The sequence below is a fragment of the Tubulanus polymorphus genome, chromosome 10 (assembly GCF_964204645.1).
Source record: "Tubulanus polymorphus chromosome 10, tnTubPoly1.2, whole genome shotgun sequence".
In the NCBI taxonomy this organism is placed as follows: domain Eukaryota; kingdom Metazoa; phylum Nemertea; class Palaeonemertea; order Tubulaniformes; family Tubulanidae; genus Tubulanus; species Tubulanus polymorphus.
The window spans coordinates 2,259,311-2,273,270 of record NC_134034.1 but is presented as its reverse complement, the minus strand read 5'-3'; the positions used below and the strand labels follow the sequence as shown (position 1 = coordinate 2,273,270).

The 13,960-nt window shown below is 43.1% G+C and overlaps 1 protein-coding gene and 2 non-coding genes across 3 annotated transcripts in view; 2 read left to right on the top strand and 1 right to left on the bottom strand.

Annotated features, from left to right (window-relative positions):
• The window catches only part of LOC141911834 (adenylate cyclase type 1-like), a 72,074-nt gene extending 59,263 nt beyond the window's left edge, over positions 1-12,811 (top strand). The window contains exons 8-20 of the mRNA XM_074802898.1: positions 164-340; positions 1,471-1,526; positions 3,066-3,207; positions 3,751-3,848; positions 4,302-4,386; positions 4,608-4,703; positions 5,066-5,331; positions 6,091-6,211; positions 6,384-6,503; positions 6,797-6,943; positions 7,320-7,536; positions 7,761-7,885; positions 8,444-12,811. Of these exons, the coding sequence (XP_074658999.1) occupies positions 164-340; positions 1,471-1,526; positions 3,066-3,207; positions 3,751-3,848; positions 4,302-4,386; positions 4,608-4,703; positions 5,066-5,331; positions 6,091-6,211; positions 6,384-6,503; positions 6,797-6,943; positions 7,320-7,536; positions 7,761-7,885; positions 8,444-11,251 (4,458 nt within the window). The 3' untranslated portion in view covers positions 11,252-12,811. The remainder of the gene's footprint in view (positions 1-163; positions 341-1,470; positions 1,527-3,065; positions 3,208-3,750; positions 3,849-4,301; positions 4,387-4,607; positions 4,704-5,065; positions 5,332-6,090; positions 6,212-6,383; positions 6,504-6,796; positions 6,944-7,319; positions 7,537-7,760; positions 7,886-8,443) is intronic.
• Positions 1,109-1,273, top strand: LOC141912373 (U1 spliceosomal RNA). Its single transcript, XR_012620153.1, has one exon. It is a non-coding gene; the product is annotated as a U1 spliceosomal RNA (small nuclear RNA).
• On the bottom strand, positions 5,565-5,637 carry Trnar-ucg (transfer RNA arginine (anticodon UCG)). Its single transcript has one exon. It is a non-coding gene; the product is annotated as a tRNA-Arg (tRNA).
• Positions 12,812-13,960: the final 1,149 nt, after the last annotated feature.

Below are 13,960 nucleotides of genomic sequence, written 5' to 3'. Positions count from 1 at the left end.
GATCTGTTACAAGCGGCCGTTTAGCATTTTGCCGAAGCGCCGGGATTGGCTGAACCCACGGTTATTCTATACACGAATCGCAAATCAATTCATCAATGATGACCCCATTAACGGATCAGCAAGAATTAAAAAACAAATCCTGTAAACGATTTTTCTCTTGCAGCAACCGAGTTTACGGATGAGCAGTAACTACTCGAGATCGAAGCGTCTCTCGTTCAAGAACGTGTCGAGTTGCGTTATGAGGTTAATCCGCGCCGTGAAATTCAACGCCGAAATTCCGTTTTCGAACGTCCTCGGACACCATCACACCATGTCGCAGAAAGCTACTAACTCGAAGCTGGTAGGTTATCGATCGAATTCAGTCACCTGGTCGTAAGCGGATTTTATCTCCTTTAAAGCAATAGTATTAAGTGTAACAATACAACAGAAATACCGTTTTTTCAACTATGCAACCCGTAGTTAGGTACAAACATCAACATGCTGCCATCCTAGATATTCGATACTTAATTAGCAGTCTTTTCAATCTTAGATCTTCTAGTCTTCACGCGTATAATTCAGAATTTTACCAGAGATATTTCTAATCGAAAATGAATTACAAACACCAGACACTAGACACTAGACACATTATCAGCTCACTTTCATAAACTAATCGTGCACACTTCACGTATTCAGTGCTTTACCTGAGACATTTCTAATTGAAAATGAATTACAAAGACCATCACACTTTCAAAAACTGATCGTCCAAATTTCGCTTTAAATGGTTGGGCCATAATAAGAGTTTTTCTTTATTGTAATTGCACTCACATGCGCTACATGCGTGAGAGGACACATGGATAGGCCTACTGCTTTTCAGTAGCGCCACCTAGTGGCAATTAAGGGTTTCCAGTCGTTAGATTTTAATGATCTAAACATTGTTAAATCTATTCAAGACGTGCTTTTAAATACGTCAGAAATGTCATTAAATTTCTTCTTAAAACATTCGTAGTATATTTCCGATTTCCAAACCCCAATAGATTGATTAATCGATCATCTTTGTGAATAATCTGGACACCGGTCAGGTACTCTAAGGGTCAGTCATATATATAGAAATACGGAACGTTACGTAAGCATACTTACCTGGCACAGGGGTGCTCACCGTGATCTGGAAGGCGGTGCCCCTATGGCGAGGCCTGTCATTGCACAAAGACTGGTTGACCCATACGATCTCCCCAAATGTGGGAGACTCGGGTGTACAATTTCTGGTAGTGGGGGACTGCGTACGCGCTATCCCCTCTATAAACCAACAAATAAATAGTGATCATCCAATGATACTGATAGGCCTTATTGAAAATCATTTCATCCGCTACAAGCTGCTGGACATGTCATTAGAATATCATGAATTGCTAATAAATTACTCCAGTAAAGTATTGATGAAATGCCCTCTTAATAATGATTGAATAAAATACATCTACATATTTGACCTTATTTCAGGACGCGTTTAAAGAATCTCTTCGACAGAAATACGGGTTAAATCACATCGATGCAGGGTTTTTATCATTTCATATATTCAGCATGCGAGAGTGCCGATCGCTTGAAGGCGTGAAACGAGCTTTTACTAATCACTAATCGGGTGCCGGCAATGCGCACCAGATGGCGTTACTAGTAGTCGGTCTTGCGTGTGTCGCACTTAGCGAAACTTCATATTCAATCCGCTACTTATGAATTAGATATTGAACTCCCAAAACCGAATCTTACCGTACAATCCTCCAAGATTTGATTCTCGACAAGATGGTGGATATTTCATTGATTTATCTAAGCGAAAAGTTTCAATTCAAATGAAGAAGAATTTGAAAAAGATCGAGAAACTAGTAGCGACACCTAGTGCTTCCAGTCTTGGAATCCCCTATTGCCACAGTAGCGTTGCCGGTACCCAGTTGACTTGCTTGATAACATATCTAATCTAGCATTATCTTGCGAACGCTTTGAATTTTGCAGGGAACGTTTAAAGAAAAACTGCGAAAACCGTTCAGAAAAAGGTGAACACAAAAATATCGATGTTGTCATAGTAGCGACACCTAGTGGCCATCAATCGAACAAGGCCTGAACTTTTAAAATTGAAACCGCGGTGAGAATTGACGATGATTGAATACCGCTTTTTGTAAGCAGAAAATTATGTTGGAAAAAGTTTTGCTCGCGAAAATCAAACTCATGATGAGTTCGCGTAGAATTCCATTCGAGCGAATCTTATATTGTCGCAGTCGATGTCCTACTGCACACTAGCGACGCCTGGTGAATGCTCACTTGCCACACGCGGAATCCTCTATTATCGCAGCAGGTGATATCCTCCTGCACACTAGCAACACCTGGTGGATCCTCACTTGCTATAGGAGGAATCTCTATTGCTGCAGTAGTTGATGTCCTACTGCACACTAGCGACACCTGGTGAATCATCACTTGTCCCAAATGGAGATTTTTCCGTTGTCACGTATACTACGTGCTGCTTTGTTTAAAAGAACACCTAGACAATGTTCACTTGCCACAAGTGAAATCTTGTATCGCTACATCAGCTTTTTGTTCCAAAATGGTGGGGGGGGGTAGTTACATGGAAGTGAAGGGAACTGCCCCTGCTAATTTACCGCATCTATCGCTTTGAAACTATACAGCTATTTGCACGAGTTATTTTTCGTTGATTTCTGGCAGAAGACATTTATATAACTAGTTAAAATTAAGTTATTATATAGAAGAAACTCTCTTGTATTCTTACATAACCCATCCCTGCTAACATGTTGAAGTTATACTTCGGAAAATATTAGATTTGTTCATTTCCAAAAGCTTGAAACGACAAGTTCTAACCTGTCCTTTAGGACTCACTTAGCACGGTAGTCGAATATGCATATCTTGCGCAGCGGAGTCTTGCGATGCCACCGGGTTCGAATCCCAGGGAGGATGTACATTATGGAACTTTCCGAGCAGCAACCTGCACTGTGGAATTAGGTCCCATGATTCGTTTTAACGATGTGTCATAGCGCGTTTGGTGATTGAATTGAACAATATCTTCTATGACCTGTATCGAATTATTTTTGTAGGCATTCGGACGCGTTTTTACCAACGGATCGGGTGAATAAATTCCTGGCTACGGCGATCTCGGCGCGTAGTATACAACGCGAAAAAACCACGCAAGTCAATTACGTAACCCTCCGATTCCGACATTCGAAACAGGAACGACAGGTAACGGTCGCTATCACGTGATCCAATATTCATATGAGAATACATGGCCCAGGGATCTACGACCCGTGGATCACGGCCTATGGGCCCCATTGCGGTCCACTCAATTCAGATTCTGTAATGAGCTTTTGTCTGTATAAGAATTCATTCATATCAAACGAAGAGTATTAAATCATAATAGTCTGATCAAGTACCGGTTCGAACCCCAATTTTCCCTTTCTAAAATTTTCTGTGTCAAGAAATAATCTTTTCAGTCATCATATTTTCACGGTGCCATGTCAACATCTTTATACGCCCATTAAGCACCGTTTTACATCCAAGCACAGTGTCCAGTTGCCCAGTTGTGAGTTAGTGTAATATCTACACTGGATCACTTCACTTTGACCAATGAGTTAATAACTGCGTGAAATCTTAACATAGAATTTGGGAACTGACTTCCACTTTTTGATCCGAACACTGCCATTTGAAACCTAAATTTCCGATAAATGCCGAGTTTTTTCTTCATGTATACCTTTTCTTACCGAATCTTCGTTTTCTGTTTCAAAGTATAACAAGATCGGTGACGAGTCGTTCGGTGGGAGTATGGCGTGTGTTCTACTGGTGCTATTATCTCTAGGTCTAACGCAAGTACTCGTTTTACCCAGGTATGCATCCAATAAATTCATTCTTTCCGATAAGAGAGCAAGACCAGTGCGAGATAGATTTCCGTGTCATAATGTCCAGGGGCCAGTTGCACAGTCGTGACTTGAGTCAAAAAGTGGTCTTAAATCTTAAGACTGGTCTTAAGTTGTTAGATTGGCTATAGAACTAAGTTGGTCTTAGACTGGTCTTAAGTCTAAGCCATGACTATGCAACCGGCCCCAGGTCCACAGCTAGATTGGTCAGATTTGACTACGGAGTGACATCTCCAATCAAAAGAGTCAAATTCAAGTCGGAAATTGCGGAATACTGCCTTGGCTTAATTATAAAACTAAGAGTCCGGTTTCATGAGTTTAAACTTAAAACGGTTTATTAAGTCGGATTGTTGCTAGCAAAGATGATATTTCAAAGATATCTCCCGTATTTCAACATTTTTGATTTGCTTGCTTATTTTTCAGGACGGTTTTGCTGTTGATTTTGATAATGATTAGTTTTACGTGGATTTGCGTTATTTTGATTTTGGTTCTGGCCGCGAAATTACGAGTAAGTTTTTGAAGTGAATCGTCCCGTTAAAGAATCGAATCGAACGTTGAACGTCTGGTTCATTCCAGTGTCCACTAGCCCAATTTCGAAGTTATGATTCAAGAGTCAAAAGTTGAAATTAGGTCTATTTACATTGATCGTGTGTATATAGAAAAACAAAGACCTAATTACTAAATAGTAAAATATTGTTTATCTTTTCAATTATTGAAATCTATTTTCAGTGTTTGGAGTTTGATATGAGGAAGGGTTTATCGATACGCATGTCTGTGATAGTTATAACGATATTATTGGTTTATACAGTGGGACAAGTGAACGTGGTAAGTGTTCTAAGTGAGCTATGAATAGTTTCAGTAGTTTCTACATCCCCATCATTATGTAAATGTTGTTTCACAATATGACAGCTTCCCCGGAAGTTTCTACATCCCCAACTGTTGTTCAGCATCACGTCAGTTTCCCCCGGTAGTTTCTACGTCCCCATTATTATGTAAATGTTGTTTGGCAACTGAGACCGCTCGGAATCGACAGTTCCCAGTAGTTTTTACATCCCCATTTGACTGTTAATGGTTTTGAATCTGACTGATTAGCGTAGTTTCTACATCCTCAATAATGTTATGGTTGATAATACAACAGTCCCACCAAACGTTAAAAAGATTGAATTGGATATTACTTTGTTTTACAGTTATGCTGTGATGGTGGCCTGATATTCGGGCAAATGATTTCAAGCAACTCGACGAACGGGAACGTACTGGTCGGCAATCATCTCTCCTGCGGTTACCCTCAGTACATCTACATCAGCGGAATAATGACGTATATTTGCGTGGCTGTATTCCTACGGATCAGCGCCATTTTGAAGTTGGTCATGTGGTTTTTGATTGCCGTCTGTTATATCGTCGTCATGGTGATAACGCATCCGATTGTCTTTGCAACGTACGACAAACTACACTCGTAAGTAGGACATCAACTACTGCGGCTATTGCGGATTCAATCTGTGGCAAGTGAGGATCCGCCAGTTGCGCTAGTAGTTCGTCGGTCTTCCAGCTTCTCCCGCTTTCCAATTATAACTCGAATATCTCGTTCTAATGTAAATCAATATATTGGTAGTAACGATGGTTAATTATCAAACAATAATTAGCAAAACTTTAATGAACTCCGACAAAAATCTTTAACTAAGAAAAAAACGTCCGCGACAGGACTCGAACCTGCAATCTTCTGATTCGAAGTCAGACGCCTTATCCATTAGGCCACGCGGACAACTTGTGATATTAATGTATGGAAAGGTGCTATGGTGGCATTCGGTGATTGGCCACCAACGCAGACAATCTTGCGCTTGCACGCTCCAATCTCTTCTACATTGCTCCGATAGCCCAAACTCCCTGTGAAATTAGTAAAATGTTTGCCGTCCCCTTTTTATGACCTTACACGGATGTTCCCTATTCCAAGATCGAAAAGATCCATTCAATAGAAGCCAAATAATCTATATCATGAAGGGATTTAAGCGGTCGGCCTTTTTATTCTGCTAGTAGTAGATTCTTAGAATGATTTCGTGATAGAAATGTTTCACATTTGAAATTGCCATCCCCGTGATCATCATTGACATGAAACAAATCCTAAAAAAGCCTTTTGAATTATGTACGCTGAAGCCGTCTGTTGCCGGTGATATGGACGATGCAAGTCTCTTTGTATTTCTATCTTTCAAAATTTCAGGCCGTACATCCCGTCACACGCAGTAGGAATCGTCGCATTGATACAGTTTCTAGTTTTGCTGTTCGTTCACAGTCGCCAACAGGAATGGACCCATCGACTAGATCACCTCTGGCAGACGCAGGTATTGCAGCCATTCCCCATGCATGCTATAGGCTTTGGCGGCTTGATTCCCATTTTCCTGAGCAAGATCCCAGTGGTTACTCAATTTGCATCCTGAAAATATGATAACACGAGTGCTGAGCTGGGTCATCGCAGAGCGGTTTATACTAATTTTTCGTTTGGTTTCCTTTCAGGCGGCTGAGGAAAAGATGGACATGGCCGAGCTACAAAACAATAACAGACATATACTCTGTAACCTTCTACCTAAGCACGTAGCCGAACATTTCATGGATAGACAATACAAAAACAACATGGTTCGTGTTTTGAAGAAATCTAACGGTGAAAATACGAACTGAATTTCATAGATTCTTGTGCATTGGACACGTAAAAATTTTCAATTGATTTAATCGAGAAGTTTGTGAGCGTCCACAACAGAGTGGATAGAACTAGACCCCGAATCGAGTTAAAACACAAATATCTGTGGAGATTCTTGATCTATGTTCAAATGAACTAAAAACACTGAACTTGGGAATCACATTTTGACTCTAAAATAATCAAAATCATTTAATATCTCGCTCATTTTCTGTTATTACTTTCTTTAATTTAGGAATTGTACAGTCAGGCGTACGCTAGATCCGGCGTTTTCTTCGCTTCGATACCGAATTTCTCTGATTTCTACATCGAACTCGACGCCAACAACCAAGGAATCGAATGTCTGCGGGTTCTGAACGAAATCATCGCCGATTTCGATGAAGTACGTAGGTTACTTGCGACCCTGTGCTTTTTCGACTGGACAATACTAATTGCGACATCTGGTGGATCCTTTTTGCCAGTGGAATTCTCTATTTCAACTTAGTCGATGACCTTCCGTACACTAGCGACACCTATTGGAGTCCTATTGGACACTAGCGACACCTGGTGGATACTCACTTACCACAAGTGGAATCCTATATTGCCACCCTATATTAAGTCCTACTAGGTTGATCCTCGCTTGCCCGAAGTGGAATCCTCTATTGCCGCAGTAGTTGGTGTCCTACTACACTCTAGCAAACCCCGTTAGGTCCTGACGCGAAATCGTCAATAGATGTCATCGTTAACGGGTTTGTTTTTTTTTTGTTTCATTCTTTCAGTTACTGAACGAGGATCGATTCAGAGCCGTCGACAAGATCAAAACTATTGGCTCCACCTATATGGCGGCGGTGGGACTAATACCAGCGCAGACGATTCACGATAACGACGAGTCGGTGATCTGGGCGATGACGGAACTCATCGAGTTCATTTTAGCGATGAAAGATAAACTCAGAGTCATTAACGAAAACTCGTACAATAGTTTCCAATTGAGAATCGGTAAGAAGGTTAACTATATACACTTGTAACTATTCTGCCTGTCCTGTGCGGGCCTATACGTTCACGCGTTTCCTTTTTTAAAGTCCTCTGTTACATCGCAGAAAACCCTCTTGTTATTCACCCCTGGACCTGGTTCCACAGTTGTGACTCTCTACTTCCATGTAAATCCATTTCACATTTCACAATGTTGTCCACTAATTCTATTATTTGGCTCATTTTTCTAGGGGTAAACATAGGTCCAGTTGTGGCAGGAGTGATCGGAGCCCGCAAACCGCAGTACGATATTTGGGGCAATACCGTCAATGTGGCCAGTAGAATGGAAAGCACTGGAATTAATGATCATATTCAGGTATGGTATACCGATTTATAGAAATGGCCGAGTGGGTTAGCTTATCATCTGTCAAGCTTCGGTCCAGTATTCGTAGGTTCGAATCCTGGTGGGAGCAGTCTGTACTCAGTCAGTCGTTTCATCATGTCAGGGTTCGAGGTTTCAGATCCTTGAGTTGGTTGAGTTGGTTGTGGGTGATGAAGGTTCATTTCTGGCCCCGCTTTAAATTTGAATAAAATCCCCAAACTCGCCCATTAATGTCTATAGTCACGCTTATCAATATGGCTGCCTCCATAAACCCCCTTTGACATCAACGATTTGCACATATGATCTGTCTTTCACAAAAGTTGAAGCCTCATATATACCAATGACATCAGCAAATTACCGTCCAGTTGTTTTTTTCAATTTGATATATACATTGGGAAATTATGACAGGCTTCTTAAATCCTCCAGGGACATCTACTCTCCTGATCTAGACACATTGGTTAATAGATCCAATCATCTAATCAATTTGATTATGTCAGACAGGACGGCCATCTTTCATTCGTCTTAAAATCTTAAAATGTTTCTCTATTTCAGACGACGGAAGAAGTCTACCGGATATTACGTCACAAATACTGTTTTGAATGTCGTGGAACGATCAGTGTCAAGGGCAAAGGTCAAATGACGACATACTTTTTGACTGGTCGCCGCTCCTTGGCCAGCAATTCGGACTTTTCGTTGACCCGAGCTCCTTACGCGCAGAGTCCAACCAGTCTGCGCTCCGGCCAACGGCCCGGACCAGCCAGTAGTCCGAGTAAGATATCGTTAGATAGCATGCGAGGTCGCAGCAGTACATTAGACAGCAATAACGGCGGGACTCTCGGACGAAACCGATGCAATCAAAATAACAGCGAGTCAGGGCAAACCCCGCCCGGTAGTCTCGGCTGGCGACGTGCCAACAACGCAGGCCCAGCCAGCAACAGTGAACAAACTCAAAATAACCTCTCGAAGACCAAACGTAAAGCGAGTAACTCGTCTCTGGCGAGCTTCCTTCAGAACGAAGCCGCGTGTTCGCGCGACTCACCCGAACTTCCGATGGTGCATTTCAAAAACCGCAAATACAGTCAGGGCACGTATCCGCGTAACAACAACGGCAATAACATGTTCATGAACAACCAGGTGACGCAGACGAATTTCATCGATACGGTCCCGGCGGCAGCGGCCGGCGCGAAACAGCAAAATAACCAACTTTCACCGGTTGAAAACGGTTTCCAACAACAACAACAACAACAACAGAAACGACCTCAAAACCTATCGCTAGAACAAAAACAATTCAACTCTTCGTCTTCACCGGGAGAAGATTTCGCCATAAACAAAGCGCGAAATTTCGCCTCCCCGGGAAGCGCGTTCACGCCTCATCGACAAAACAATCGTTCATTATACGGAAGCGGCGACAATAGCAATATACTCTCGAATATACCGCCAGAGGGCGTCTTCCAACAGAACGTACTCGCGCCCGTTTACCAGAAACCGCCTTCGCCGCTGCTCAGCAAGCGCAAGTCACCCGAGTACAAATACCGCAGCCCCGAACTACAGAAACCCGTGTTCCCCGAGGTTCACGCGCACTCTCCGCAGGAGGGTAAATTCAACTACACGGATCTGTTCAATTTCAATCGCCCTTATCACGGAATGGATCACTGTTACGGGCGTAAATTCAGCAATCCCGAAATCAGCCGGCAGCAGTATTCTTACAATCACCCTAACATCGCATCAAGTCGCAGTAAAACGATATCGCACATCAGCCCGACTTCGCCGACCGGCAATATCTATCCGGGGTTCTATCACCACGCGATGGATATATCGGTGGCGCCCTCTTACGAGCGAAGCGCGTCTAGAAACTTGACTCCGCAGATGGGTAGCATCAAAGAGGCGTCGCCGCACGCGTCCGACAACAGCAGCGTCGAGTCCCCGGTCGATAACAAAAAACCAGTCGGGCAAATCGGGGTCAAGATCGACGGTCGGCAGATGACGTGTTTCGAGCGCGAGAGCAGCGCAGACGAGCCGTCCGATCTGGACGAGAAGTTGTCGCTGGTCCGTACCGATTACGACAATATGGCCACCGATACCGAGACCGGTTCCCGCTACAGCGCCAACGACCCGGACGTCGAATGGAAATACCCGTCCTATCAGTCGTATTGCGACGGCACCGGCGACGACGAGATGTCGGCAGACGATCTGCTCAACGAATCGGAAGCCGAGGTTTTGTTGGAGCCGTTGAAGCCACGCCCACCGCTGATCAAGCAAACGTCGATGCCCGAACCGAGGGAAGTTTTTTTATTGGATAAATCTTCGTACGCCGGCGGCGCTTACAGTCAAAACGAATCGCGAGCCAGGTCTACGAATAGCGACGGTAATCATAAATTCAGAGGCAAAATATCGGCGACAAAATCGAACAGGATTCGACCCTCTTACACGTCACCTCATATCAGTCCGCGCAAGAAAGAGCTCCAACTGCCGGCGATGAAAATATCCGAATCGAAAAAACAACAGGAGAAGGAATTCATCGAGACTTTGCATCAGTTGTCGGCGTTAGCCAATAGTCTTCCACGCGCGAAAAAGCTGAAGGTCGAATTGTTGTCGGATGTGGAGGATCGATCGACGGCAGCAGAGGACGGTGACGTAGAGTCGATGCTCGAAGGCGGTAACGAGGAGGCGGTTGTGACGACTCCGTGCGAATCGACCGGATCGACGCACACTACCGTCGCCTCGGCTGTGGAAGCTCTGGCCGGCACGGACGACAACGAACTGACACCAGGTGACGCCACCGATGCCGATAGTATGCCACGCGTAGCAGGTGCGCGCGTCAGCGACGCGGACGCGTGGAAAGTTTCACCGCTTCCGGTTCAGGATTACAAACCTCCACGGCCGGTGGCGCCGCCTTTCCAGGTTAAGCGGCGTCAGAAATTCGGCGCTCCAGTGCGGCAGTGTCGCAGTTTAGACTATATACCGAGCGACGCCGAAGACGCCATGTCTCAAACATCGTCTGCCAATCAGTCAGCCAATCCGAGCCCGAAATTGAACCGCGCCTCGTTGCTGATACCGGCTCATTTGCATAAATACCTCCTGGCGGATAACATTAGCATATCTTCGTTCGAAAGTTGCAGCGAACTCTCCCGAAGCGACCCGGCGTTGAACTACGATAGCAGTTCAGCGGCGTACGAGTCCGAATACGACAACTATCGACCGGGCGCGTTGACTAGCGACGACGAATATCCGCAAGATGGCGTCAGCGATCTGGACATGTTCGACGACGTAGACCTGGAAAGTATGACCGTCAGCGACACCTTTAGCGTAGACGTGGCACTACCGGGATTGCGACAGAAGAGCAAACAGACAGATGTGTGACTTTTTTTTAAGCGAAACATTTCTTGATCAAAATTTTTAGTCCGCGATGGCGATTTAATGTGGTCGTATGTAACAGCCAGCTATTCCACCAGATACGGTTCGTTTTTAGACGGTTTTCCACTTTAAACTGGATCTACGATCCTACGAACTCAAATAAAGGGGATCGTTGATTTCCGCAGCAGCTTGTATCGTATTGTGCAATATTTGTACAATCTATATACTGGACACCTATGTCGATTGGAATCCTCTATTGCCACAGTAGGCGCGAGACTCCCGTCTAGAATGAAACAAAGGCAGAAATCAGCAGGTGTTCGCGTGAACTCGCGGTATCGTCTACTATTTTACTTCCGGGTTTTATTTCAAGATTTAAAATTGTATTTAAAGATCGATTTCTGTGAAATCTTTAGTTGATTTGGCTTTTGGGAGGATTTTTCATTTGCACTACAGAAGATATATCCTTGACAATTGTGCATGGGTCGGGAAAATAGCTTTTTCTCAAATAGGCATCGATGACCTGGATATGCTAATTAGCGATGTGTATGTATGAATTGCAAATTCGATCAAATTTTATTCAACAAGAAATCATCAAATTCAATTCAATTTCAATATATTGAACAATTTACGTGGAATCTCCTCATTTTTATGCCGCATTCAAATCAATGAGAGACGAAGGAAAGAAATTGATATGAGGTATTCGTTCCTGCCACCTCACTGTCTGTGTCACTTGAAAAAAAAATCAAAATTCTATTGGAGCAGAATATGTATTTTGACACATGTAACCCATAAATTGCATCATTCATAAAAAGCGAACATTGTGGGCTGTCCGTAGCGCCCCCTGGCGCTCATGTTTGGAAGGAGAATTTGCTGATGGATGACTCACAAACCTCGGAGATCTCGGACGTGTCGTCATAGTTTTCTTTACCACCAGTGCTGGACACTAGAACCACACATAACAGCAAATGATAACGAAAGCATTTACACGTTTCAATTGTCCGCCATATGAAGGATCACACGTAGTTAACCAATATGTCGTAGTTAAGTCGACGAGGCGCGATGCTGCAAGACCTTCACTGGCTTCGGGTGATAAAACTTAAATGGCGGAAGTGTCAGTTATCACTTGCATTTTCAAAAATCGACATTTAAAATACTCATGATACAAACATAGCAATTATCTCTTTTATCAACGAAAAAAGTATTGATTTAGTACGGCATGAATTGTATTTTGTTGTTGTTTTTTTTTTTTAGTTAAAGATAGAATAAAAATTCAATGCAACGAATAAAAAAATTTCTCAGTCATAAAAAAGTGTGTGCAAAATTTAAAGTTAATTATGCAAGTTATTAGTAATTAATCTACGTCCTTAATAAATCAATCGATTGAACATAATGAGTAGCATTTTGCAAGCGTGCATTTTTATTATCCATTAAGTAGGTCAAATAGGTTAATATATCGATTAAGTGTAGGTTAAATATGTTAAGATATTCATGATTTATTTCGTTGTTCGATTTAGAAAAAACCGGATTGTTTTTTGTCGCTTTGTATTTCGCTTGTAGAAGAGTGAATGTATATCGTACGCAAATACGTAGATATAGATTTTTGTAAAAAAAAAAACAACATGTAAAAATATAGGTTATTTTATATCGGAAAGGATTGCATCCGTTTGCTCTTTGGACTGAGACGGCCCCGATACGTTCAGAGGTTGCAGATCTTGGAAAACCAAAAAATCCACACACTTATATGCCAAAACCCCGACCAAAAGTAGAGATTTGAACGTCGATGTAGATTCTTCTATCCAGGCTTTAAATAATTAAATCCATTTAAATAAAAGTAGTGCTCTAGTATTATCCAGAGTATCGAAGTTTTCAATGGATTTGATTAAGAGATTTGAACATTGTATCAGAAACAGCAACTTTAGATTTATCAACTTTCAACGAGTTCACAGGTGCAAGCGGCACTCCCCTAACATCCTCCCCGGCAGGGATTCGAACCTGATGGCATCGAGATTGCCACGGCACGAGACCCTGCCATAATCGACCGTATGCGCAGATACATGCGCAGTTCAGATGATGTGATTTTTAGCCAATCAGAAATCCCGTTTTATTTTAGCCCGGGTTTTCCCATTTATAGTTCTTCATTGAAATTTACCTCAGCGATTATACAACGAGCACTCGATTGGTGCCGTCAGTTTTCGTTCGGATAGTGCGCATGTAACTGCGCACATGGTCGTTTATGGCAGGGGTTCGTACCGTGGCTGAGTGTAGCGATGCCATCAGGTTCGAGTCCCTGCAGAGGGAGGATGTCCCCTAATCGCTCAACGATAATGTATTACATTCAAGGGGACGTAGCTTCATCGGCAGTGGTGACCTGACTGGGGGGGGGGGGGGTGGCATCCCCAGGCCACTACATCGGCTACGAGATCGAGGAGATAGAAATCAGAACATCGGATAGTTCACTGAAGAGCAGCATGAAGTTTTCGAGATACTTAGAACTTTCGAGATACCTTTCGAGATACGACTATTCGGCCGTATCTTAACCGGGAAAATCAGCGATCGACGAAAACGAACTGATTCCATTACATGAATAGATATTTATTCATTCGTCTGAATCGTCGACATCGTTGACTCATAACGCGTTATTATTTAGCGCAACAGGTTGTTGGGTTATACCACGATTTATGAGCGCATTTCTTGTATCCATTGCGGCAACCGATC